Raw genomic sequence first — 27,833 nt, forward strand, 5'->3', positions numbered from 1 at the left:
GGTAAAAGTGGCGAAAAATGCAAGGAGGAGATAAGATGGCTGAAATCTGCACAAAATTTGTGTGATAAATACTTAACATTTCCCAAATTAATTGCAGAAATTGAAAAACTTCCACTTCCTAAAGCTTCTTCTTATCTGTACATCACTTCTGACCATTTTATCTCCCCCTTGGAAAAGCGCGAACAAAAGATCGCGCTTGTATATTACTTCTGAGCAGCAGATTGAGTTGTATGATGGAAAAGTTGAATATCATTTCGCCAGTTTTATTAATTTACTGGATTTAATAAAAGACACACAATTTGCCTCATATTTGACAAAGAGCGCGCGAATGGGAAAATGACTGCAGCTGAGGAGGGAAAGATATATATGTATGATTGAACGCAATTTCCATGCGAAATTACGCAACGTCTCACCCATAATACCCCACAATGAATTGTCTGAGACACAAAACACTGTACCTTCGTGCGCATTTTAATGCAATAAATGCTACTGCACTATTGCCAGTCGAGTTATTCAACTGGGTCGATATGATTGCTGTTGTTTAGGCACAACAATAAATTCCCTCTGTTTATGAGAGACGTCTACCTCTTGGGAAATCCCTTGAGACACCTCATCTGCTGTAATGATACACTTCTCTCGCATCTCCAGCCCACAATTTGTACCGTGGATGCGAATACAATCGCCGCCAAGTGTGTTGCTCACGCGCTTTGCCGCACTTTCAGCCGCTGCCAATACTCGAAGATAAGTGGCGATCTTTAGCGAACACCTTGTTCCTCTGATGCTTGGCAATCCGCGGTGATTGAGGCACATCATGGGAACAAATTGTAGGAATTTCTCACGGTGTGCAACCTTGGATTTGGCGCAATGCAGCCCAGAGATGCATCTCAATGGAATTGTGTTTTCCCCCCGGAAGAGACAAATAATATGCGGTTCAGGCGTTGATCAATCGAATTGTATTATGCTCTCAATTAGAGCAAGCTCTATTGAATTCCAGAGAGAAGAATGGCGGCGCAAATTGCTCTATTTGTAGCAAATTCAATTAAGACACAGGAATTATCGCTTGACACATGTCGAAGCGATAAAAGTGATTGTTTATGCAATAAGAAAAACAGTTACAAATGCTATGGGATTTTTTCCGTATTGTCTATCATCATAAATCTCTGCAAATGGCGAAGATGTAAAATTTTCTTGTTCGTCAGAAAATTGCTTGGACTTCTCGGAAAATAATGAGTAATTACCCGGTAACCTAATGTTGAACCAAACAAAGCAGATGCTATCGATGTGGAAACAACAAGTGCGAGTGTTAAAATACAAATCATTATCACGATAGGTTTGGCATTACATAACGTGTGCAATAGGGCATCAAAGAATATGTTAAATTAAAAAAATTAATAATTAACTTTTGCCTTGTTTTGATTCACTTTTATAAATGATTGCCTGAAATGGAAGTATGTGAATGTATTATAATACATTATGCTTGTCGAGGTTTTTGACTTAATGAAAATTGTGAGGAAAAGAAGCAAATAATGCATTTTGCCGGAATTATAGGTTAAATTATGAGCAATTCTTGGGATTCTTTGCAGAATAATAAATTAGAGAAATGTTTCCTGGCAATATTTTCCACACATTGAGACTTTCAACTACGAAAGAACTGATTTGAGACTCCGATTTTGTATCTTCTTGTAGCATCTGGATCATTTTTTGCCACTCAATGCGTCGTAATTAATTGCTGGACAGATTGAATAATTCAATTTTATGTCTAACTTGAGAAGTTCAGTGGCAAAAAGTCGGAGAATTGAGTTGAAAATGCAAGAATTCTCGCTGAATCGGGAGCAAAAGGCTGCGATCTCAAAAGATAATTCATAGTGCGCAATTATCATTTTGAGTGTGTCTGACAATGTGTGCTCTATTGAACTAGATTTCATCTTATATCTTACATCGTCCATGCAAATTTTCATCAGTATTGATTACTTGCTTCAGCTCAAATCACACTCCTTCGAAAGCAATTTATCGCGCACGAATCGAGTGAATAAGGTTTCTTGCTGCTAAAATTTCCAACAATTTGCCAATATTGACCAACTGAGAAATATTATTTTTTGCTCTCTTTTCTCTCTCTTGCTCTCCAGTCGAATTCTGGGTACTTTTTATTCTTTTATTCTGTCTCGACGAGGTGCACTTTATCCACTCTCTCGAGGGGTTTGACCTTCTGATTGAGAAACTCCAACTGAGCAGAAAGTGTAATTTTTCGCCGAAAAATCCCCTCGTGTGTTGCATTTCGGCACAATTATTTTTGCGAAAATATTGCCGTGTGGACATATCGCAATTTAAATGAGCGGAAAAAATGCCCAGCCGGCCAGTTGATGCTGATTATTGCCTCTGTCAAGTGTTTGTCAATTGATCTTGCAAAATCTCCCGGACTTTCGGTGGGTAAACCCAAAACGGCGCGCCGTGTGTCGATACACTTTTCGGAATGGGTGGAAGAGCTTCGCTCCGCATTCCCTCCAAATGCCTCCAATGCAATGTTGTTTGTGATCACTTCCTCGCTGCGAAGCAATGTAAGATTCCTTTCCGCCTGGCTGGCCAAATGGCCAGAGAGGCTCAACTCTTGTACGTCTCTTGATGTAACGTGCGTGGGCGAGTTAATGCAATGTTTCATTGACGATCTACTCGATGGTACAAATACCTCACCCACCCTGATAATGACCACTCCAGCTGTCGTCCGAGAATGTCATCATACTGTCTTCCTTTTCCCACTGCTTTCTTGTCATTTCCCCTAACTAGAGCTTCTCCACTTCCTCGATATAAATCAGAATGACAAACGAGTCACTTCTTCAGTGAGTGTTTGTCATTTGATTGACTGTCTTTTTGGCCGTGGCTTTTGGACGATATTTCCGTGATATGCATTAAGAGACCTCAGATTCGTTCCTCCGAAACTTATCAGCCTACCTGGTGACAAAATGCAAAGAGGTGTGGTTTTTGTGGTTCTTCTCTGTGCAATCGCGAGTGTAAAAGCCTTGCCAGCCTCCAAGAAGCCACCCACACTGCTCACATACGAGAAAATGAGGGTAAGATACTCAGCGTGGATTAAATGCAGTGTCGCAACATTTTACGTGTTTTCAATAATTGGATTTTTAACAAAAAGATACATAAATCAGTGGTGATTTTAAAGCTATTGTGTTGTAATTTAGTGATCATGCACTCAGAGAAATAATATGTTAATTTCAGGTCCTTTTAACATAAGGTGATAAGTTAATAAGATGATTTCTCTGCACTCGTAGACTAAAAACAAGGAATTTTCATAATGATTTCAAAACAAGGCTAGTTTTAAGGAGGAAAATTACTGGAAGTTATTCTTCTCTTCTGTGCTCCTTTGTCAAGCTGAAACTAATTATAGGTCGAGTTTAAGCTTTATTTTTTGCTTAAAATCAAGTTGAAAATGAACTAAATTTTGCTCAATTTTTTCTCAGTGTTGAAAATTGCGTAATGATTGTATTCTTTTCTCAGAAATCACCTAAGGACCTTCGGCTGATAGCGACTATCAGCATTCTAAATGGTGCCTTGAAAGCCGAGGAGAACATGGAGAAACAACTGCAGAAAATGGCTCAGGATTTCTATGCAAAAGCGCCCTCGACGAGTGCAGAAGGCAATTTGCAGAAGATCAAGCAGATTGAGAAGTTCATGACGAGAGATCGCAGGGCAATTGCTATGCTTTCCACGGCTCTCGATCTCGCCAAGACCAATTCGTCAGTCGATGACTATCGAAGGGCTCTTCAGAACAGCGTTCGCAACTTGCAGCCTTACCCTTTGCCCTCCAAAGACATCTTCAGTGGAAACGCCACGCAGCAGACGAAAGCTCTGAAGGCTCAAGTAGACACGCACATCAATATGATGCATAAGATATTGGTGGAGAAGGGCAGGCAGACGATGAAGTACCTGAAAGCCCAGCAGCCGAAAGCTGTCGCGAAGTCTGAAGTGAAAAAGGAGGAGAGGAAAAGTACCAAAGCGCCAAATGAGCGGCCAGTTTCGGCTCAAGGTCCATACGCGGGCACTTTCGTGTCGTATGTGCCCATTTCACACCCACCTGTCTTTTTCACAGTCAACGCCCTCACGGATTTCACGCAGTCGCCGGACTTTGTCGCGCCCTACATTGAGCGATCCCGGCGCCAGGACGACAAGACGTCCGAGGAGTCGTCGAACGCCATCGACAACACCAGCGACAGCAGCAGCGGACTCCAGCTGTCCGAGGAGGAGACGGACGAGGATCGCCCGGGCGGGCTCGTGGGCATCATTGCCTCCCTGAGCGGCGGCGAGGAGGGCTCGGACGTTGGGGCGCTCCTGGGCGCGCTCACGGGCGTCGTGACGAATCTGTTTGGGGTAAGATTATATCACTCCTTCTTGCTGGCTTAATTGCCTAATTCGCGTCAATTGAAAAAGCATTCACAAATTTCATGGGAAATCATGAAACAATTTTCGAAAGCATCCACTCTAGATCATTAAATTTATGCAACAGTGAATGCCTGATATAAATAGATACAACCATAAATTTGAGAAAAATTGAAATGTCGCTTTTTGATGTTCATTTTTGGCAAATTTGCAGGTGATTTCATGGTTTCTTTATTGAATTTCTTTGCAGCCCGGTGGATTGGATATTCCGTCTTTGTTGAGTTCAGGAACTTCTCTTCTCGCTGGACTTCTTGGGGTGAGATTTCCTTGGTCAAAATCATTAATCCTTGGCAATTTCTGATATTGTGACGTTCTCAGGGAGATGATAACTTCGGGAAAGTCCTTGCTGGTTATGTTGTAACCGCCATCGATGGTTTCTCTGGCGGAGGAGCTGCGGTAAATATGCAGAGATTTCTCATCAATTTTTCCACTTAAAGCGTTCAAAAAGTTGCCACTTTCACTGCATTTTTAATGATTTCTGTATGAAAACACTTCTAGGATCTCAACGGACAGTTTTTCGGGAATTTCTTAGGAGCTCTTCTTGCGGGCTTGAGTCTGGTAAATGAGTGAAATTTCTACACATGAGAACCACATTATTCAATAGGCTTGAAACGCATATGTCACTGGTCTCGCTCTGGCGAGTGAGAGTGCAAGAAATCACGAGTAGTTGTAGAACCAGACTTGAGGAGGTGGACAAAAGTGGACACATTTCGGTTGACTGGCTTCAGTAATAACACTTTTCATTAGATCGTATCGCATGATTTGCTAATTGATGGCACGAGGCTGAATGTGGCTCAGTATGAACTAACAATTCCATTACAATTGAGCGGTGGAAGAGAAGATGGAAGAAAGTGCAAGAGTGGACAGTGTTGGCAGAAAAAAACCCGGGCACGAGGCGAACGATGGTTTTGAAAGATTGCAGGAACACCCCATTGATCGGATGATAATAAAGTGGTTGATCAACAAGCTATGGCGCTTTAGATTGATAAATTGCGCAACGCCAGAGTCGCCGCAATGAGAAAATGTAAAAATGAGTAACATGAATACGCGAAATTGCATCACATATATTCGATCAATATTGGGGGCTAATAATCACGATAATATCCAAATAGATCCCATGGAGAAAGAGATGATTTAACGCACTTTTTCCTCACCTTCCCATCAATCTCCATCATCTGTGAATGCCCGATTTATCACTTGAATATCTCTCACTTGAGAAAAGCATGTGAAGTTTTGGAGGTGCGGTGGATAAAAAGCTTGACAAGAGAGCAAAAATTCATCGCTCGTAACATCCAAGAAGTTTTTAGATAATACCCCGAATCAAGCCAATGAGACAAAGTAATAAGTGTTGAGAAAGTGCCTGTTGCAAGATTGGAAAACAAATGGCTGAAGGAAAAAAAAACTGTTAGATTATGAAGAAGTGAAAAAAGGCCACGAATATGCAGCCTTGGAACTGTTTCAAACGCCCGTTTTGTTTATTCAAATCCATTAATTACCACCTCGAGAGCCTCATTCAGACGTAATCTCTCGCATTGCGCGCTCAATTTTCTCATATACAGCATGGGTTAGTGCAATATTTTGTACCTGGAATTAACCCCAAACGACGAGGAATGTAGTTTTATTTGCGAATTGATAAAATGGGAGAGTGAATAACCTGGAAAAAAGCAGCATTGAGTCCCATTGTAGAGTATAATAGATCGTTAGCGATAGCCATTACCTCTGGGGGTATTCAAATTAATGCCAAGAGGGTTACCAATTGTTGCCTCATCGCACATTCCTAGAGTACAATTTTCCACCAAGTAGTTTTCCACGTGCGGCTACAGTATTTCCACTCGAGGCTCCAATTCTGGCTGGAACAGTCTCTTTCACTCTCCGCTCGGACATTGGATTGCGATTTTCCATAATTTCACACCTTTTTGGAGGACAGAATTGAGAGGCACTGAAAGAAAATGTTGGTTGATTTTACAAATGTTCACTTACTGATTAAATGGGCGGGGCATGAAAGAGGGCGGAGCTATCATGTCAGATAAGATTCTTTCACGAGTTTCTGGTTGTTCAACTTTTTAATCTGAGAAGTTCATCGATGAAAACTTGATATAACATTCCTTGTTATGTTTTCAAATTCTAAATTTTTATTATTATATCCAATGATCACTGGAGAAGGGGAATGTTTAGAAATGTCTTTAATATACGACCTTTATAGGTTGTTTATCCATAAAATGTGTCCGTTAAAAACAAGTTTCACTGTGTTCTACGAATTCTTATAACCCGATTCTTGAGGTAATGAACTTGAAAGTCCTTGGAAAGAATATTTTAATCATAAAAAAGTGTGGAATGTATAATTTATCTTCTGTTTAAAATACCACGATTGTTTTCAGTGTCTGGCGAAAAGTTTAATTTGAAATCTGAGATGATTAAGAAATCTTCAGTGTGTCGATAAAATATTGCTCAATTACTTTAGCTTATTAATTGTTCCCCAGAGAGTGTTTCAGCCAAAATTGGATTCTCCTCTTGTAGTGATGTAACTGTGATGATTGTTTAAATCTGTAAACTGATAATAGGATCCTGACAATGAGGAGGGTCCGCCCAATCCCACTCTCTTCCTGCAAAACTTCTTCAAGGGCTTCAAGGAGGGCAAGAGAAGAGGCGAAGCGACTGAAGAGGAGAAGGAAGACAGCAACAATGTGAGCATGACTGATAAATGGAGACTTTCTTCCCAGACTAACGAATGCTTTCAGGCAGGAAGTGCTGGCATCTTCGGCTTCATCTCAAATATCGTGTCATCCGTTGTTGGCGGCATCACGAGTTTCATCTTGAATGCCTCTCTGGGCTCCTCTGGCAGCTCATCTCAAGGTGTCGCCGACTTATCGGGCAGTTCATCAGCCGCCTCGTCTTCCGGATCGCGATGATGCTGCGTCGCCAAATGCCAGTGAAATTGAAAGTGGATGCTTTTCGGCCAATTGTACACAAAGTTCGATGAAGTTTAAGTAACAATTTACATAGATTCCTGTACATATTCACCTTTTTTTGCGGAATGGACAAATTAAATAACAACAATTCCAACCACATATGGCGTTTACACAAGTGAAAGTCAAGGCAAGACGTCATTAAAATTCACTTTCATTCGATGGGTAAGACGTCTCTTCGGCGCTCGAAAAAGACTGGCCAGAGATCGGGAAACGTATCGTGAGTGCCGGTGATGGTTAAATTAGTGTGTTTCTCATAATTGTCTTCACGATCAGACTGCTGAGGATCACACAAGACTGCCGGGGAATTTTCCTGGGTCGAGAGTGACAAAAATTGGTTTGTAAATGATCTCGCCACGTTGCGATCGTGTGATTAATCAACGTAAGATCAGAGGTTTAGGCAAAAAAATCTCCTGAAATCTCTTACTTTTTTCTCATTCTGCACTAATTTAACCATCTAATTTCCGTGATTATCTAATATCAGCGGGCTTTTTTCATGCACACACCGCTCTGGGTGTTAAAATTAGAGGAGAAATTGTATATAACTAATGTATCTGGTGACCAAGAATTGCAATAAAATTGCGAATGACGCTATAAAATTACATAAAAGAGCGTTACTTTTTTTTCGGTGCAAATTGAACGGGGTTTTTGCCCAGAGTTTCATGATGAAACTTAAGAGGAAATGTGGGTCTTCTTCGACAGTGAAGCTTTTAACGATCAACAGTGGAAGAAAAACACTTTGTGATACTTTCTTCGCTGAAAGCACAGAAGATCAGCTGTTTGGGCTTCAAGTATTACACTTTCATGATGCATTTGAGGTCACTTGCGAAACAGCCCATTTCACCATTTCTCCGCCAATTGGAATTTCTCTTTTGGAAAATTTATCACACGATGTTTGCGTTTAATAACCTGTCGTCACTTTTGCCTCTGCCATCAAAGAGGTTGGTGTCACATCTTTGAGCGCAGCGCGGATTTTTACGGTAAACATTCGCCGCGGCGGCAAAAAATTCCGGTGATTGCAAAATTCCTTCATTTGTGACTTGTTAGCAATTATTAGTGTGCTATCAAATATTTTTGTGTTCAAAAGGAAAAAAAATCAATAATAATCAAACGTGCAATATTCGACCATCTCTTGTGTTTCTCCTGTCGTTTTCCTCGCCTTGGTGCCTTTCAAACCGGCGGCCGTAAAAGTGTTGGCGCTGAAGAAGGAAAATATGTGATACATTGAGAAATTCCAAGTGCTATTTCGTTTTATGTGCAGGTGAAAAAAAATATAACGAGACTCTGCAGAACATTTAGTGCGAAAATCCTTGAAATTCCCTCCATATCCATCAATTCCGCTGTGAGTATCACTCATAATCCAAGACAGTGCAAGGAAAAATGCTCGAAACTTTTTACTGTGTCTCTTCAATCAGCGTTTCTCGCGACTGAAAGTCGCAAGTCGCATGTTTTACTCCACTGACACCATTTCACCAATTAACTTGGCGTTCAAAAAGTAAAAATCGTCGAGTTGATTTGGGTGTGAGCGCAGAAAATCGCCTGCAACTCGTTTGGTGGTTTTTTCTTCAGCTTCTCGAGAGGAAAAACCACCTCTGCAGAAGTGAAAAGTGTGCAGAAAAACCCGATTTGGCGAGCAAGAGAGCAAAAAGAGCGCAAAGTGGGCACAAAGAGTGGTTTTCTGGAGGAGAATGTTCTCCCCCAGTGAAAGCTTCAGTTCAAGGAAAGCCACTCACTGCGTTATGTGCAAAATTCACAAATCTATTAAAATTGATGTCTTGCTCAGTACTCGAGGGCAAATGACAGGGAAAATCTCTTAATATGCCGGCAATTAATTAATGCTTCTGACTGTGATTTAAACGTGAATTTTGCTCAAATTGATTTTTAGTTGCAATGAAATTTACGTCAGGACACTCATTACTTAAGTAGCATTTCAATTTCTCACCTAAACACCCCTCAAAGTGACTAATGGCTCACTAAACGTGACGAATTGCACTAATTCGCGAGATCATGACAAATTCACCGCGAATTATTCAGCCATTTGGGCCTTAATTGCACTCAGTAAAACCATCAATTGCTTCTTTTACTGTTATGGATCACTTTGGAAGGTGTCACAAACATTAAATGTCTTGTGCGCCAAGGTTTTTCCATTGAAACTTTTCACAATTGTATCGCTGGTCGCTGAATTGCATAGAATTCTGGTCTCTCTCTGTTTTTCTCGTATACCTTAAATTGAGGACGCCACACTATGAGTGCATATGAAAAGTGACAAAAAGCTCTCTCATATTCCACGTCGCGAGTCATCTTCACAAACAATTACATAAAGTCATCCAAAGCGGTTTAATAACAGTAATAATGTCAATGGTGTGTGGTTAGTAAAATCCTCGAGAGTTGACAATGTGGGGGCGCCTGGTTGCTGAGCAGTGGAGACGCCAGGTGACCGTGCGTCTTGACTAGGTTACCGTTTTCTTTTGAAATTAATTCATCATGACCATGTTTCTTTACATGATTTTCAATGTGATTTGCACAATGTATGAGTTTTTCACTTTTATGTTTCCACTGGAACAATAGTCATTTGCATATGCACAGTATCTGGTTGTTCTATAAAGTTACACATTGCCATAGTTATGATTATTTCTAATAAAGTCTTAATTGATGTGAGATTCTAATTGTTGCAAGTAGTTTAGAATTGAATAGTGATTACAAAGTTACACGATAACGCTGAAAGTCTTTGGAAACAACCCAGTGTTGTTTCTGCAGTTGATATGACAACAAGTCTACTTAAAAAAACACTGAGGTCAGTAACATTTACTTTCTTCAGATTGAAGTGTTACCGAAGAAATTACACTTTTGTTACCTACTTTATGAATGATATTGTGCAAAACTGTATTTTGATTTATTTCATGAATATTACTGAAAGTTGCATTTACATTTCTGCAAAACTTCACTGCCTTACTTCTTTGGCAAAAAAATAATTCATGTGATTCAGCACATTTACGCCTTAAATTCAATAAAGAACACCTCGCGATTGTGCAACTCGCTGATTATTTAAATTATTTTCCACAAAATTACCTGCCCTTGGAGAGTTTTTAGGGTATTTCTCACAGCTGGGAGTAAAGCTTCGAGAGTTTATCAATTCTGCACCGGTTTGAGCAGCTTTTCCTCCTCTTTTTCCGCCGCATTCTCGGCGATTTGCCGCTCTGGCACCCCTGTGACACCCGACCCCGTCATAATTGCACTACTTGCGCATGTATGAGAGCAAAATAAGTAATTAGTGAAAGATTTTCAGTCGCCTTTGAGCAGTGTTGCACAATTTTGTGGTGTCTCATGCGGCATTCCCACTGGAAAATGTTAGATTTCGCAACAGCACGGCTCAATTGCACCTTCCAATGGTGGGTCATCTGCCTCATCATATGCTTGGCACCTCTTTTTGTGCACCTTCACTGCATTAGCAATCATAGTCGGAGTGCTAAGTGGCCCCTCGAGTGTGCAGAAGAGGCAGACATTTACCCAGTGATTTGCCTCCTTAAGACTCCCAGCGAGTTTTGTCGCTGAACCAGTTATGAGAGTGAACGAAATACAAGGAGGTCAAGGCGAAGTAAAAGCGCGACATGTCATGTCAAAATGCATATCGAAAAGGAGAGTGAAGTAAAGAAGAAAAAAAAAGGCAAAAGCGCGAGGGCGCAATAAAAAAAAGCGCCGAGAAAGACGCTTCAGTTGAAAGCTCTAGAAGATGAAAAACGCGTGCGCAAGTAGAGGGAAATTCCATGCAAAATTGTATAATGGAAAACGTGCTCATACCGCTATCTCTTTCACTTCCTCAAATAAATGCTTAATTGTTTGAATTGTCCGACTTACCAGCTCTTTCTTCAATTGTTGCATGTCTGTATGACATTAATATTAATTATTTTGTGTACCTTATGCGGCTCGCATTGCGCATTTTAAAACACAACAGAAGATCAGGGGTGGTGCTTTTGTTGTTGGCTTTTTTTCTGTGCGGAGCGCAAAAGAAAGACATTCACGATGTCAAAGCCCAAAGAGCAGAAAATTGAGATTTGCCTCTTGCAACAAGTTCGCTAATTTACATCCATAGCTTAACGATGTTGGGTTATTTTTTAATTGATGCGCGATTTCTAATTATTACTATTTAAACATGTGTTGCAAATAAAAAAAAATAATGAGGGAGTTTAAGTACTCCAATTGGGCAATTAAAAAATTCTTTGGCCACTTTTAAGGGAATATTTTCCAAACATTTCAAGTTGATCTCATGAAAATCGGCTTAGTTTTGCATTATATTTACAAAAGCCGTGCTAATCCGATTAAAAGCTATTTAACATGTATTAAAATAAGGAAAAAAATCACGCATTTTTGGAAGTTAGTTGGCAAGATTTTACATTGATTTATTGACCTTCACTATCTGAACAATTAATCTTTTATTTTATTATTATTTTTGATATAAAACATTTTCCGCAAAGAAACTACTTTTTGGGCCTACAAAAGTGAGACAAAACCGCACTTGTTGCAAAAGAACGCACGAAAAGCCAGTTTAGTGTGCAATATTTTATTTATTTATTGTCCCACTAATCCGCACAGAATTAAAAGACTGTCAGTTTTTGTGGTTCAACTCTGTTGCAAGAGACAAGAACAATTATCACGTTGAACGACCGTTTTTTTCTTGGCCTCACTTAAAAACATATTGAGGATGTTTGGTGCAAGACTCCACGAAAAATTGACGATGAATCTCGCAAGATCTATTAAATGACGATGATTCGCGAGGAGGGGAAGTTTGCCACGGAGTGGTGGCTATTTTATATCATCCTAATGGTGGATGGGGTTCTGCTGGGAGGCGGTTTGGGGGGAAATGCCGCGTGGCTGATTTAATTGAAATCAGCTGACCCAGTTTCTGGGCGCTTTGACTATAGAAATACCAACAATCTTATATGATAGTGGTTCATTTGCTGTCGAGAGCTGATCTTGTGCGACTCGCGTCACCTTCTTGTGGTATTTTCCACCATCACCACACATTTCCACCGCGGCGAGTCCTCAGCGGCCACACGGGCGTTCTCACCTGCAATTGAGCTTCTGGCGCGGAATTGAGCGGTTCACTTGCATTTTTCATTCATTCGGTAATACCCATAGTTTGCAAACTCCCCATTTTCTCGGGTGAGGGAAGAGGAGGTGGTGCAAAAAAAAAGATGGAAATACAATACAATACACAAAGTTGATTTAATACACCGATTGTGACTGTTGGTGTAATTTTCATCCAGCGCGCGAGTTTCTCATTTGGGAGGTAGAAGAAGAGGGCAAAGCCGCCGAGCAATAGCGCGCGCAAACTTTACAACTTTCGATTGCGGTCATTCCGCTCGTGAATGCTCCCGCGACTACTTCTTGGAGCCACTCAAAACCTCCATTCGTGTGGCAGCGTTGTGATCTTCAGCACAGTGTCCACGTTCTTCCTCGACAACTTCCACCCGCACTTCTATCACGCGTCCCTCGCGCCCAGACAAAAGTGTGAACATCGTTTCTCACAATACTCGAGTGTTGCAGTCTTTTCGTGGGCTCTTCATTGCAAATTTATCGTGAATTCTCTCTGTTCTCTCCATTGCAGCCAATCTTCATCACAATGTGGACCAAGAGTGGATTAATTGTGGCCTTCCTGATCACGCTGGCAGTGCAGCAAAGTGTGGCTTCGCCCGCGATGCGCGTGAAGCGCGCCGACGATCTCGACGATCACCTGGATCCCATCAATCAAGTGGTGAGTTCTTGCACAAGTGATCTGACATGATCTGTGTTCTGATTTTGGCCACGCGCGCGCGCAACAGTTGAAGAAATTGCAGGGCGACTATTTGCCAATAATGACTCAATAGCACATGTTATCGAGTTATAGTTCCAATACATGAATAACGGCCATTTAGATGCGTGCCAGAAAGATATTATGCAATCCCGGGCTTCTAAATACCACAAATCGCATACAGATCCGCCGTGAAAGCTTTCATTGCGCACATTTGCAAAATTGCCATGTCGTGATCGTCCGAAGCATCGTCATTAGATGATGATGATCTCCCGAGATGATCGCGCATCTTCCATTATTATACATTATTGCGCGTTGTGGCTGAAAAGCGTCTGTGCAAACTCAAGTCCGAAAAATCCGCCCGATCGGGTCACGGTTGCACAAAAGCCTGTTGGTGTCAAAATCATCTGCATGTTCATCTGCCAGAGCGCCGATAAACTGGCACACTTCACGCGATCAGCCGCCTAAAAACCGCAGATAGTGAAAGTTTGCTCTATTCCATCACCGGTCATTATTAAATTTAGCAACAGTCAATCTCTTGTGTATCTTTTGTATCGGTTGTTGAGGGTCTTTTTTATCTCACAGCGCTAAAAACGGAGATCGCGATATTGCGATCATGTTCAATGGAACAATTTTTCACTAAAGCCCCGTCTAATTAATCTCTCGATGGCTCCGTTTTTGCACCCTGTGTAGAATCTCTCTCCGTGGGGACTTTCGCTTTCAGATTAAGACACTCGATCTGTCATGTGGCCTTCCACTTGCCTCTTTGCCGTGATTATTGATTGTTTGAACATAGCTATGCAGTTACGTAAGGGCATTTTTTACCTCTAAGCTTCATCCAATTTGTTTACAATCCCAAAGAGAGACTAAACACTGAACGGATGATTAGCAATTTTCAATGGTCATGCCGTTCTGTGACCTCACTGAAGAGTACCTTTCCACGACTCTGTTTTTCCCTCCACATTTGCAGGAAGACAACGGCCAATTGGAACGGGAGAAGAGAAAATTGCCCGATGCAGTTTTTGGCACGAAAAACGCCCTCCTTGGATTAGTTTTCAGCGTGAGTATAAGAAAGTTCTTGTGTAACTAACCTCAAGCACACTGAGTCAAAGAAATAATGTGATCAGCACACTGAATTATTCATAGTCTCTTGGCAGAGGAGATTTATCATTTTCACACCACGACACTGTGCCGTATTAGCCTTAACCTGTCTTTTCCTATACTAATGTCCATAGAAAATTGATTCGCTAATTGATTCGAAAACGCGCTTTATCGATGTACTGGATCAAACGAATGTTGCCAAGAACAAGCAGTACGGCATCGAGCCACCGCCACAGATTAACAGCCTGCAGAGCCTCATCTCGGCCGTGATCACGCCCAAGATTCAGGCCATCACGAGCAAGTTCGGCAGCCTGAGCGGATCCTTCCTCGGCGGCTCTGGCACTGGCTTCGCGACGGCCGGCGGCGATGCCGGAGACGCCTCGGGCGGCGGCTCTGGATTCGGTGGCATCCTCACGTCTCTGCTGCGCTTCTCCGGACCCATTCTGTCCTCATCCTCTGGCGGCGGCCAGACTGGCGGCGACGAGCTGGGCGAGGACACCGATGACGAGCGCAAATAGAGTAATCCCGCACGCCACATCCCATCATCAGGCCGTCACCCTGGACCCCGGCATCCTTGTAAATACCCCGCATCGCACCATCCTATTTATCCCGAGCATTTAAGGGCGGAGGAAGGGAGGAATTCACAGTGCAAAGGAGACAACATGCGATTGTGGCTGTGAAGCTTTTATTTGATATTTTATCATCACCCAGAGAGACAAAGTGTAGGATTTTGCCCAGCATTAGGAAATTGACGCTAAAGAAATCGACCTCTTGAACGAGATGTGTAAAAGAAATTTACCCTTGCGACATAGTCCATCGAAGAGTCACCAGCCGATGATGATAGTGTATGCTTTTGCCATTTTAGATGATATTCAGAAGCAATAAAATACTCTGTAAGAGGGGCAGGTGAAGACACAAGAAAAGAGCATCGAAATCATATCGCCCCCAAAAACTGCACAAATTTCACCTGCAACATGCCATTTACGGAGCCACAAATACCACTCATTTAGTCCCCTCATGATAGCTCATTATCTGTAATGGAGAAATGTCTTTGTAAATAAGATTTCATTAACTCTTTCTCTTTGATATATATAATTGAGTGTGGAAAAGAATATTGTATTAAATTGATGTAAGAAAAAAAGCTGTCTCAAATGGTCTTTTAATGCACCTTCAGTGTCTCGCTTGTGCTGTCGAAAAAGAGATTTAGTCAGATGGAACGTGACAAGGTCGCCGCCTCAAGAGTGACCAAATCCAATCCGAGTGGTTACCTCATTGCTGAAGAGTAATCCACGAGTGGTTGTTGTTTTAAAAATGGCGAAATTCACAAACTGAAACACCCAAATAACTCATCGCAAGCGATCCATCTCGTGGGCGGAAAGACGAATCTCCTCTCCCAAAGAAAACCATATATTTCATCTTATTAACAATGAGCCTAACATTTCCCACAACAGCTTCCCATCTAATCGCACGTGTGTCTTGGGAGATTTTCCGCAAGAACAGTGGCTAAAGTGGTGATTTTCTCTTGTTCTTGCAGGCCAGCGGAAGCTCAGGAAAACTGGCCAAAGGAAAGGCCGACAATGGCGACGTGGCGCAGCTCGATCGCCACAAGACAGCCCTGGAAATTCCCAGTGAATCCTTCGCCAGCTCTCTGAGCACAATCAGAAGTGTCTCCAAAGCGGCGGGAGATTTTATAATGGTGAGGAAGAGATCAGTTACTTTTTAAACGGCAAATTCACCACCTTTTCTCGCTTCAAATTGCGTGCTTTTGGGCTTTTTTGCAGAACTCAGCGAAACGCTTTTCCGTGTTCGTTGACTTGTTCAGGCCGCTGGTGGGAAAAGCTCTTGTGGTGAAAGGCGTACCACTACCGCCACCTAACGGCACTCTCGTACTGACCGGAAGCACATAGTCGAGACGACGGCGCAGCTTTTGCCTCGGCCATCATACAAACTGCAACGGGTTGACTGGACTGGGCGAGTGGAATTTCTGATTTCGCGCTCACAATTTGCAAAAAGCCCCGAAGGTCAAGAAAATGTTTCACTCTCACTCTCATTCGCAACCAGTTTTGCCTGCAAATTGACCTCAATAGCATCCAATAATTTATTTATGCATTTAGTCGTTTATATTCGGAGTTTATTTAGTCTCATCTGTTGCGCAAGATTCCCGAAAAAGAGACACGTTTTTTGGCCTTTCCACTACCTCTTTATGAAGTCATCAAGTGTCCCACTAGTTAATTGTCCCTCAAATGTGTGCTGCTGATTGTGAAGTAAAATAAAATTGATGTTTTGTACTGTAGAGAGATGGAAAGTTTACTCAATCGTTCGGGCTTTTCACACACTCTTCGCATGTGTGAGTTCCGCTCTAGGCTAGAGCTGGCAAACCATGACGTAAAATTGGAGAGAGTAAAATGGTATATTTGGGAATTTAATGAAGCTTTTTTTCCAGCGATATTCACATATTTATTAAATAATTGTGCGGCATGTCCGGCGAAATCTTCTTTGTCCGAACGGACAAGGCGCATTCATCATATAGTGATTTGAATTCTTGGCACTGGAAGATGAGAAAATCAAAATTATCTAGGATATATTGTAAAAAAATTAATTATGAACACACCTGCGTGTGATAGATTTGCCGTCAATATTTAAAATAATTACACCAACGATCAAAAGCAAGGCAATAATCCAATTTAGCTTCATAGCTTTTTATCAAACTCGCAACTCTGCTTGTTGCACTGAGAACTGAAAGCATAAACTCAGTGTGCGACGTCTTAAATAGAACTTTATTATCATCAAAAGAATATTTTGCATTCCATGAATCTCACCACATTTTCTGATTCATAAACTTTTACTCCATGTTGCACTTCCTGAAAATTACTAGAAAATGACTAAAGAAACCAGACAAAACAGTTTTGGCCAAGCAAAATAGATCCGCTGTGAAAAATATTCAATTTTTAACAAAAAACATTTCACGCTGTGTTGATTTATACATGAAATGTTCCGAGTTGTACATATTGTACATCAATAGAAAATGTAATTAAATTACGTGAGAGGAGATCTTTACACGAATTTGCAGCGAAATATGAAGATTAGGAAGACCACGTGCGGTTCAAGCATTGATTTGTTGATTTTCCCTTAAATCCAATTGAAAATTTATGTATTTGGAAAGATATTATATGCACATATTTCCGAATGTCATTAGTTATTCATTCATTCATGAAACAGAAGCGAATTAGTCACTTATGTAACTGAATGCAGATAATTTTTGATCACAAAGACGCTGAAAATGTAAACTGAGTCAACTATTGTATCCAGACGAATTTGATAAAAATAACCTGCGAGCCTTGAAGGTCGCTTAAAGTGCCGAAAATACGTGCGTGTCGAATAATTACATTTTCGTGTCGTGAAGCAAACAAGTGATGATTTTAGCCTATTTTCAAGTTTATACCAGACGCTTTTTATGTTGATAATTGTTATAAATTCCTTTGTGGTCAGTCGCATTATTTTGCCACTTTTCAGTGCACTATTTTGCCCTTCCTAAGATGACAATCGATGACGCTTTTGCCTTGGCGTGACGTCGTGAAGCACATGGCGAAGCCCCCAAAGTGGGGATGCAATTGATAGGCAGGTTTTCTGCTGCAGCTTACGTAAAAGATGTTGTACTTATCGCACTTGGAACACTCACACAGACCGCCTTTCAAAAACGCCTCGATTTGCTGGCAATACCTGTTGCCGTCGCACCGTAAACACTTTCGGTCTGCACCACGAGCCAGTTAGTTCGATTTTCTGCCATTGTGCCGCTCAAAATCTTTCCTTCACACTGAAAAGCTCGTGGAAAAGTGTTTACGCTCGCAGTGGAAACCTCTGAGGACTAGAGAATCCTTGCCGCTGCTGTTCATCCGTGATTGCATCATTGTGGAAGAATGGGGACAATTTTGTGGTGCAAAAAGTGTCGTGGAAATCATCATAAGTGAAGTTGTTACTTAACGGGGTCGGAAGACAATCCATTTTCCGAGAAATTCGTAAGTCATTGTGTTATTATCGGTGGTAAAATGGTGCGCGAAAGTGTCTCTGTGGAGATAAAAGTGAAGGCTGATGGATTGAAAATCGTTGGCAATTTTTTTGTCCTCTTTCGGTGGATGTTAAGACACACCAAATTTTATTCCGTCTTCGCTCCAATTCCAATTAAAGCATTCCGCCACATAATAACAAAGCCACGAGAGTCAGAAGTGCTCCGGACTGCCACTCAGTACACGAGCATTATGCAACATATCTGACCATTGGCTTCTGCAGCTCGGCTAATGCTAAGTGTTTGTTTGCATTATGAACGGAGCATTTTCATATAAATCCAATAAGGCTCCCCATTTACATGTTCGCATTGCTCTCTGCCTAATTGCCGTACGTCAATCAATCGTCCGAAATCTCAATGAAACCATCGGGAAAACACCCTCTCGCGGCGCTGATATGTTGAGGTGAAGTCAAGATCAAATGGAAATCTCCAGTAAAAATCTCCCACGCGCAAACCTTGACTTTTCCCTTCAAAAGCATCACCGTCAGGGCAATCAATTGACGATGAAAGCTCCCGTGAAAATGATCTTTTGTCCGATACACGCAAGTCTTCCATTGCATCACATTTGCAATTTCTCTAAATAATTTTTTTCCCCCTGTAAAATATTGCATGCATTTTGCATTACGTATAAAGTATTCTGCAGCCGGGAAAATGTCAGTTTGTAGTTAATTATTTGCTTGGATGCTAGCCAAAGTGCAATGGATTGTGGAGAATTAGAACAATTTCTTCGTGTGTTGCAAAAAAAAAAATACTTACGCGATTAGTGAATTTGGAAATAGTTTTGCAATAATATAAAGGTAAAATATGAGTAAGAGATAAGTTGTGTAAAGAAAGTTTTGTGGTTAGAGCGAAGAACTTGTTGACCTAGAAAAGAAACCTCTTAAATTTTGAAATTTTTTTCTGCTTGATCAAGAAAATGCGAGGCGTTGCAACTAAGTTGGCTTTAATAAGTGGCTATGTTTACCACCGTGGAACAAAGTGATCAAGATGTGCCACATAAATTTATGTATTTTTCCATAAATCTCGTGAGACATTTCGTCTCGCCCAGACGAGATACATAATTTTGATGACAAAATTGAATAAACCCGCAGCGATCTTTCCGTCTCCATCATCTCAGCTCACGTGTGCAAACTTGCAAACTCGTAGGTAAATATTGCAGCTCATTTAGTTAAACTCGATGCATATCGAAGCACTTGTTTATGGAGATTTCATAATCGTGGCTCAATGATAATTCGTAAGAGGCAAGAAGAGACAAAAACCACAAAATACCTCGCGTGTTGCATAATCGAGAAATATGCCGGCAGGAGACAATCGTGAATAGATGAATCCGAAGTGCTTCTTCGCGAGAAAATTGCACCTCTTGCCGGGGGAGAGAGACGCTAATCTTGTGGAGACAAAAGCAAATATTTCATCGTGCAAACAATTTACAAGAAAAGTCCGCGCTTCGTCTCCACTTTTGACCTAATCGAACTTTACTTTGAGTGCGGTTGGTGTGAGAAATTGAAGAAAAAGTTACTTCATCGGGACAAATAAAACCTTGAAGCACCTTCGCGGGGAAAAAAGCGCGCGCGCGAGCGCGAAAATCAACCCGAAAAAAGGTGCGTTACTGTAAGATGTGTGTGATCACCGTTTATGAGGAAATGTCGTGAAATTGGATGAAAAAAAAACACACACACGATGAGATATGAGCTTTTTCGCCATCAATTCTCATCATCATGAGCAATAGAGAGAATGCTAAATAATCTTGCAGCAACGCTGATGGAAATGTCACAGAGAGAAACTCCATCGCGAGATTGCACATCGTCTCTCTAGACTAGAGGTGACCCAAGAGGCCGCGAAGATCATGAGAAACCATCTGCATCGATTGCAGGCAACCGCAGAGTCTTTCAAGTCTAATTTTGCTGAGCAAATTGCTGTGAAATTAGCACCTCGCGGAGGAGGTGAGAAGTCACATAAGAAGTGACCGAGGGACTTTATTAAATAATACTTAGCACGATTGCACCACATTGCTTAATTAAGCGAGTGTCTTGCGTGTCGGATTTGAACAGCCGTGAAAATGCGGGATTGACAAGCGTATATTCGTGCACAAAGATGGGTTGTTGACAGGTAATTTGCATTGATTACAGCTAATATTGAAATGAGACGTTTCCCGCGAAAATACCGCGACCTTATGGAGTGCTTTATGTGTTTCAAATGTACCTGAAGTTTATTAGCCAACGCAATCTTTAGCACGGATTACAGTATTTATGGTGTTCCATTGAAATTAACTCAGCGAACACACTGACCTAAAATCAGCATGTTTTTCAGCTGATTTACTGCTGAGCCAAAGTGCTCATAATCGAGCAACGATTGTGGCGGACGATGGAGGAACTAACAATATTGAACAGATTCATCGCCACAATTTGAGTTATGTTTTCTTCACTTTCGAACATTTCTTGCTCAATATTGAGCAGATGAAAGCATTTTTCTCTGCATTTCAATCAATAAGAGGCCTAAGAGTACATAATGTCATGAAAATTTCTTAACTCTAAGAAAACTCGCATGCGACATCGCGAGTAATGTTAGTATTTTGACCTGTAACAAGCGCTCTTTCGAGCAGATCTTTGAGCATGATGAAATTCTCAGCTTAATGTGTTCGCTGGGAATCGTCCGAAAATGTAAATAAAACAAACCATCGCATGTTGTGTGGAAAGTTGACGCACGAGAGGTAAACAATTCCCCCACCGCCATTCGCGTCTTTGGGTCACTCGGCCGCATTTCTCCGCTAATTCAATTGATAATAATTTAACGAGTGGGACACGCTAATGAGATGAAAAGATGTATTAATCAAATTTGTGGGTGACATAATACCTCATTGAACACATAGTTTGCTTATTACACTCTGCAGAGCACACAATGCTGGGGAGCTTTCACTTTCGGTCAGTTGCGGTCGATTACGGGCGATTTTTTGCCGACTATCGTCTTAATGGTGATTGTCCAAAAAATTATTTATGGCTCTCGGAGACCCAATTCATTTTTCAGCTGTGCCAAATTGAGCCCAAGTGTCTGCATACTGTAATTAATAGCCGCATTTCGTCACTTGAGAACTTAAATTGGCTCAAGGAAAGCATTCTGAAGCGGAAAAAAATATAATCCGAAAATTGCATGTTGACATGACGGGCAATCAATTTAGTAAAGTGAATGAAAGGATTTTGATTGAAAGGTAAACACACGAAATCGCAAGGATCAACCGAGAGCCGTAATTCACCTTGGATTTACAAAAGTTGTCGTTTCTGAAGTGGTGCATTGTCAAAATACAAATCTTGACAAATGAGACCTTGTTTTCTTATGTAGAAACCACAGAAGATTTGCATAAGCTCTCTAATGCTCATTTCAAACTGAGTCTGAGTGATATTTTGTATACAAAAATTGTGCAGGAAAATCCCAAGCACTAAATTCATTTATTAGAAAATCTCCGTTGGATGATTCTTGCGAAAGAAGTTTCCTAATAACTGGTGGATGAGCTCACACCGCAAAAAAACCACCATGAAACACGCTCCCGAAATGGAATATTTGAGCAAGAAGAAATGGTCAGAGAAGTTATTGGGTTGAACGGCAAAAAGTGCAGATGAAATTGCCATTGCATAATTCACTGTGGCGAGAGAAGTGTGTGAATCGATTTCAGAAATTGATGGCTGAGTCAATGCGGATGAAATGCGCGGCCTTGGAAGAGAGCTGAAACGACTTCTGCCAAGTGACCGCGAAGGTCGAAGCGCAGGCATTGCAGTCGATCAGCACTGGCAAAAGTGTCGTGAATTTCACCCTCGCGCAAGGGGAAGACAATGTGGCTTGAATCTGTACACCGCTTCGTGGCACTTTTACAATTTTTGTGAAAAATTCTTAACACTTTCCAGAACTGACAAGACTGGAATCAACTTACTGGAATCTAACCGAATTCTAACTGACAAATATATGTCAAAATGAATACTTGGATAAGAATTGATTTACAATAGCCTGAAAATTAACTGAAAACTGTCTGAAAGCTGACTGAAAATTAAATGTAAATTAACTGAAAATTACCTGAAATATAACTGAAAATTAATCGAAAATTAACTGAAAATTAACTGAAAACTGACTGAAATCTAAATGACAACTTTAAAACTCTCGTTTTCGTACAATATTCTGATTTTCTTCCGCGAAAATAGCACTTTTTCGTAGTTTTCTTGATTATAATCCTATAATTAGCATTGCATATTCTTAAGAAATAGCGACTAGGATCAAAACTATGAATCAAATATTGCAAAAACTGAAGCACTTCCGCTTCCTGAAACTTCTACTGATCTGTACACCACTTCTGACCCAATTATCTCTCCCTTGCCCTCGCATTGGGGCGACAGGAGTGGAAATGGAGGTTAATTGAGAGCCCTCTTGTGGCATTGCATAAGTGCGTTGTCGTGCAGCGGTGATATGACCGTGATATGAATACCATTGACAGCGAAAAACGGTGACGATTGATCGTGACGATGGGAACTTCACGCATCGCGACTCCATCTCGACCTGCCGAGACACTTGAATGACCAAATTACCGTGCCATTATCTCACTCTTTGTCTCATCGCCCCGCAACAATGCGTCTCTCTCTTTTCCCACAGACAAATTAGACAGACTGTGCAAATTGGAGTTCAGCGACGGGCAAACGAGGAGAAAATGATGAAGTGGGCGCTGGGACTGTTGCTGATAGTGAGCGTAGTAACGAGCCAATTAACGGATAATGGCGAAGAAAGTTCAGGCGCAGCCAAGATTAGACGGCCCCGATCCATACTTGGCTTCTTCCAGTCAATTTTCACCATTCATCAGCTCCATCAGGCTCAGAAAACCGATGCGTCTTACACGTTGGCGCGCATTTACGACGTCCTGAAGAACAGTTTCTCCGACACAGCCACGAAAAAGGTGTGTGATTTTAGCTGGTGTTTCTGGAGGAAAGTGTGACAAATTCCAATTATTTTCAGCCCGTAATCGCCGTGCAGGAGCCTCAGAGTGATCCAAATGCCACAACGACAACCACCACGGAGAGAACAAAGCTGTCTCGAAGGGAATTCGGCAGGATTCTGGGCCGCAATTTCCGCGGTCTGCAGCGAGTCTACCAGCTGGAGTTGCTGGATGCCCAAGAGGTGATCCAAATTATACTGCAATATCGCACTAAATCTCAATTGAACTGAAAATGTCTCTTGCAGGAATCAAAGCGAACAATTCAGCAGTACAAAGTGCAGCTCGGCAACTCTCTGGCTCCATTTGTGTACAACCTGCCGGCAGATAATTCGATAAATTAGCCATATTTATTAGTTTGCGTTTAGCATTACATAAATTAATTTATTATATTCCCTCCCACTCTCCCGTAAGAACGTTCACGAACACATGAGAATATTGGTTGGGGCGATTTTCGATTCACAAACATAATTGATAGTCAGTGATCTGGCTGGAATGCCAACACCCAATTGCCAATGCTGGATGTGTAGCAGCATCTCATGTTGCATTAATTCGAGAGAGAGAATCGTGAGTGTGTAAATTGCATAGTTTTTCGATGGGGGATACTGTAATTGTAATGTTAGGGTTAATAAGCGCAAATGCCACACACTATGTACACACTATGAGGTTGTAATTTCTCTGTGATAAAAGGCTCAATACATATTAATTAACAGCAAATATCACTGTGCTCGTAGGATTAAATTTAGACATTTTGTACCTCATAGAAAATATTCCTGCAACCACCTCACACTTTCAACCCCCACAGAGAGACATTCTGGCGACTCTGCAGGGCGAGAATGTCTCCGGGGAGTGGCGTTTTTGAGCCACAGAAGAGAAACAGGTGTAAATAAAGTTTGAACTCAGAATTAAATGCGCTGGATGGTCGTTTCCTTAGCCACCGTGGTCACTGGACTTGGAGTGCTTGTGGGAGAAATTCATTAAATGTCTCCCATATTTCGACGGCGAGAGACGTGCAGCGTCGGATCGACTCGTTGCTTCTGCTAACGTAATTTCAATGTTTGGAGATTGGTGAGGTGGGCACGAGGGGGTGGAGAGATAAACGGCGAAATTGTTTGAGTTGGGAAAAGATGGGGGGAAAAAGCGCTTTTCTCATTTGATTTACGCCCAGACTTCTACACAAACATCTTCCATGAGATCTCCTGTGTCTCTTCCCGAGCTGCACTCAGGAAAATCGACTGATTAGTGTGGAGAAAAGCTGATTAGAGGGACAGGAATATAATGTAAACATTTCTTCCCCACCTGAATAAAAGTCTACCATAATTTATCCTCTGCCAGTTGGCTTGAATTTTTCAGGAGAGCGAAATTGGAATTTTGTCTATTATGTTGATTTCAAGGGGTAGATATTACGATCGGAAGTGGTGTACAGTTTTTGCAGAAGTGGTAAGATATTTAAAAGCATCTGTTTCAGCAAATTTAGGCATTTATTAAATCAATTTTGTTGCTTTTGTAGGTTATGTGGTTGATTTAATACGAATTTTTGTGATTGAATAACTGATTGAAGTGACTAATTCAACGTCAATTTCTAGTAGAAATATTGGGATATTCGCTGTATTGGACTCATATTCTGATTTAAAAGGATTAAAATAAGTCTAAAAAGAGTTTCTGAAGCCGGATTCATAACCTAATAATTTGATCAGAATTTTTCTAAGCATTTTCTGTAGACAAAACTAGAAAATCAAGACGGAAATTGTTCATGAATAAATCCAGGATCAATAAGATCATTTCTTGTAATCTAAAATCTAAGCATTTGAAGAGATTTAACCTCTTGAGACGGAAAAACCTGGATTCTATAGTGGTAAATTAAGGATTTCTGCACAAAATCTGGTAGAAGTGTCTGGAAGTGGTGTACAGTTTTAGCACATATTGTCTTCCCCTCGGTTGTTTGCATGAAGCTCTCGTTCTGAGCACATTCGCCGTGCAGTTTCGACTTCAGCTGTCGAGAGAGATTGGAAAGCCCGTTAAGCTCTCCAATATTATTACTTTCAATTTGCCGGGCTCTTTGCTCTGAGTGTATCTCGGGATGTGGCTGCACGGGAGGGCATTCCTGTGGGTCGAGTGCTTCCCAGTGGACAATGGCTGGCGGACAGCAGTGGGTGCCATAATGAAAATCCCTCGGTTTATTCTCAACCCCAACAGTGCCAAATAAGAAATCATGACCAAATGTCTCACCCACTTTCGCACATTTTTCTCCCAACTTTATGCCCGGCGTCCGAGTAGGGAATTTTTGAAATTCCTTTTCATACTCGTATGTTTTGATTATTCGACAGCCACCCTCGGCAACAATGGCATCCTCCCTCCGGGGAGACGATTGGCCTATTGCACACTTCTTCATCACCTCGGCGCAAGGGCGTGATGTGGCGGTGGTGAGAAGTTGGGTCACAGCAGCACAATAAAAGTCAATATAAGCCAAGACGATAGTTCCACTGAGACTCGCCCGGAGACACAATCTTTCGCTCCCTCCCGGGGGGGGGCGGCTTCGGGGTGGGTGTTGTGGGGCGGGGGTGGAAAAGTCTCCAGCTCGGCGAAAGTTTCGATGCGGCGAAATTAGAAATGCGACGAGAATCTCTCCTGGCAAAACTTTGGACAACAAATTCAACATGAAAGAGCACTCAATACGGCTGAATGTTATTTTAGCCATCTGTTTCAATGAAATTTTCACAATAATTTTTCACTCATAATTCTCGCTTTTATTTCTCTGTTTCTGCTTCTGCAGAGGTGTGCTACTAATTTTGCAAAAGATGCCCAAATTGCCTCTGCAAAAATCATGCAATTGGAGCAAATTAGGAAACATTTAAATTATTTTAAGAAAAAAGCCGTAAAAACTACATATTACAAATTATCGATTTATTACTCACTTTATTTATAAACCCTCTTGCAAAGAGCCATTTTCGAGTCAGAAAATTCTGTGTAAAACTTTAGCAAAAAGCACATATGGCACTCTCTTCGCTTCGGCTTGCATTTTATACTCCTCGTTTTAGAGAACAAATAAAATTGTCGAGTGCATATTTTGGTCGTTGGCCGTATAATTTTCCTTTTTATTAAATCAACAAATTTTCTCTCGTGCGCATTTATTTTCTCGCCAATTTTCCGCCAAAAACTTCCTTTCGCATGTCAAAATGCAAAAGTTTTGATATTACAAAGTTTTCCTCCTGCTGGGCGCTTTTCCTCAATATGAAATTAATTTGTTCAATTATGCCATTTATTTATTACCTCAACTTGTCATTCGATATTGCTTACGAATTGCCTCAGGTGGCCTTTTCAGCAGAAGACCCGTGGAAGCTTTAACTGGGGATAATTCAGAGTTTTGCCCATTCAATGGATGTTAAAATAACTCCACACACTCATTTTCAATGAAAAAAAACTTGTGAAAAAATGAAAAACACTTGAATCCTTGCACTGACCGCCAATCCTAATGAGCTTTTTTGCTGGTAAAATGACTGAATAAATCACGAATGAGCATTTAATCTTGAAAGTAGAATGTATAATTAAATAATTAAAGCCCACGAATTATGATTTGCCTCTCAATTTGTGCATAAGATCATATATTTCGATTCCTTTTCACTGTGCAATTACACGTTGAGTTGTACTTGACGTGTGAGAAGGGAAATTATTATTGAATAATCATCTGTATTTTAGCTAGATTCTGATATGGCTATTTTATATAATCAAAAAGCAATTATATTTCGCATTGTGTTTAAAGGTTGAAAACAATTTGATCATTTCCAGCAACTCCTAATTAGAGAATTCAAATCAAAATTCTACGCATTGATGCATACAAATATGCAACATTACAAATGGGAAAATGCGTTGTTATTTTTCCGAAAGGATTCCCCATCATCAATAGCGCTTTGTGGTAAAATTTTAATAACTTTTGCGCCAAATTTAAACAAACGCGCATTACTGTAATTAGCCATATTTTCTTATCACCTCAATTATCACACACACATGTTGACCGGACGCTAAAGCCGTCCAATCTGGGTGTTTTAGCCGAATTACTGCAATTTCCAATTTTTCTCGCAAATGAGGAGGAAATGTGTGAAAACACTGGAAGTTGCGGTGAAACTTTCGAGCCACTAATTATTTTCATTTTACAGCTTCGCAAGCCCCAAAAACACTTGAGGGCGAGTGTATTTAATGGCACCGGTGCTCTGCGGGCCAGAAGGGCTGCAAACTGAGCCGATCAATGAATGTGCTTGATTTGCTTGGCTCTGGCCTGGGAAAAGTTCAATTCCGTCCAGCACTGGCCACTGGCCGGGGTGAGGAGGGTGAGCTCACCCCCTAATTGGGGTCATCCTGCGCCTCGTGCTCTGCAGCTTGACTCTGTTTTGCCGTATCACCCGCTGAAACTTTCGGACAATTATCTGGGCAATGTGGCCGAGGAGAGGAGCTCCACTTGCTCGTCAGACCTGAAGGCATGGAGTGAAATTATAAAACTTTTCCACGACACAA

General features: G+C 41.2%; 4 protein-coding genes and 1 long non-coding RNA gene across 5 annotated transcripts; 4 read left to right on the forward strand and 1 right to left on the reverse strand.

Moving 5' to 3' along the window:
- The first annotated feature begins 3,483 nt into the window (after positions 1-3,483).
- On the forward strand, positions 3,484-7,434 carry LOC132261756 (uncharacterized). Its single transcript, XM_059760706.1, has 6 exons — positions 3,484-4,374; positions 4,634-4,699; positions 4,762-4,839; positions 4,942-5,001; positions 7,005-7,239; positions 7,286-7,434. The coding sequence occupies exons 1-6, from the start codon at positions 3,484-3,486 to the stop codon at positions 7,432-7,434; spliced, it is 1,479 nt and encodes a 492-aa protein (XP_059616689.1).
- Positions 7,435-12,883: 5,449 nt separating this feature from the next.
- LOC132261759 (uncharacterized) lies at positions 12,884-14,816 on the forward strand. Its single transcript, XM_059760710.1, has 4 exons — positions 12,884-12,915; positions 13,015-13,161; positions 14,168-14,257; positions 14,433-14,816. Exons 2-4 carry the CDS (start codon positions 13,030-13,032, stop codon positions 14,814-14,816), a joined length of 606 nt encoding a protein of 201 aa, XP_059616693.1. The 5' UTR covers positions 12,884-12,915; positions 13,015-13,029.
- A 693-nt stretch (positions 14,817-15,509) lies between these two features.
- LOC132261763 (uncharacterized) lies at positions 15,510-16,205 on the forward strand. Its single transcript, XM_059760726.1, has 3 exons — positions 15,510-15,580; positions 15,808-15,994; positions 16,080-16,205. Exons 1-3 carry the CDS (start codon positions 15,510-15,512, stop codon positions 16,203-16,205), a joined length of 384 nt encoding a protein of 127 aa, XP_059616709.1.
- A 96-nt stretch (positions 16,206-16,301) lies between these two features.
- Positions 16,302-17,030, reverse strand: LOC132262713 (uncharacterized). The gene is made up of 3 exons (XR_009468466.1): positions 16,910-17,030; positions 16,610-16,846; positions 16,302-16,548 (listed from the first exon to the last, which is right to left on the reverse strand). It is a non-coding gene; the product is annotated as an uncharacterized LOC132262713 (long non-coding RNA).
- An 844-nt stretch (positions 17,031-17,874) lies between these two features.
- On the forward strand, positions 17,875-24,233 carry LOC132262192 (uncharacterized). Its single transcript, XM_059761371.1, has 4 exons — positions 17,875-18,314; positions 22,991-23,288; positions 23,348-23,509; positions 23,573-24,233. Exons 2-4 carry the CDS (start codon positions 23,046-23,048, stop codon positions 23,666-23,668), a joined length of 501 nt encoding a protein of 166 aa, XP_059617354.1. The 5' UTR covers positions 17,875-18,314; positions 22,991-23,045; the 3' UTR covers positions 23,669-24,233.
- Positions 24,234-27,833: the final 3,600 nt, after the last annotated feature.

Source organism: Phlebotomus argentipes, unplaced genomic scaffold (assembly GCF_947086385.1).
Source record: "Phlebotomus argentipes unplaced genomic scaffold, Phlebotomus argentipes genome assembly contig_15, whole genome shotgun sequence".
Lineage (NCBI taxonomy): Eukaryota > Metazoa > Arthropoda > Insecta > Diptera > Psychodidae > Phlebotomus > Phlebotomus argentipes.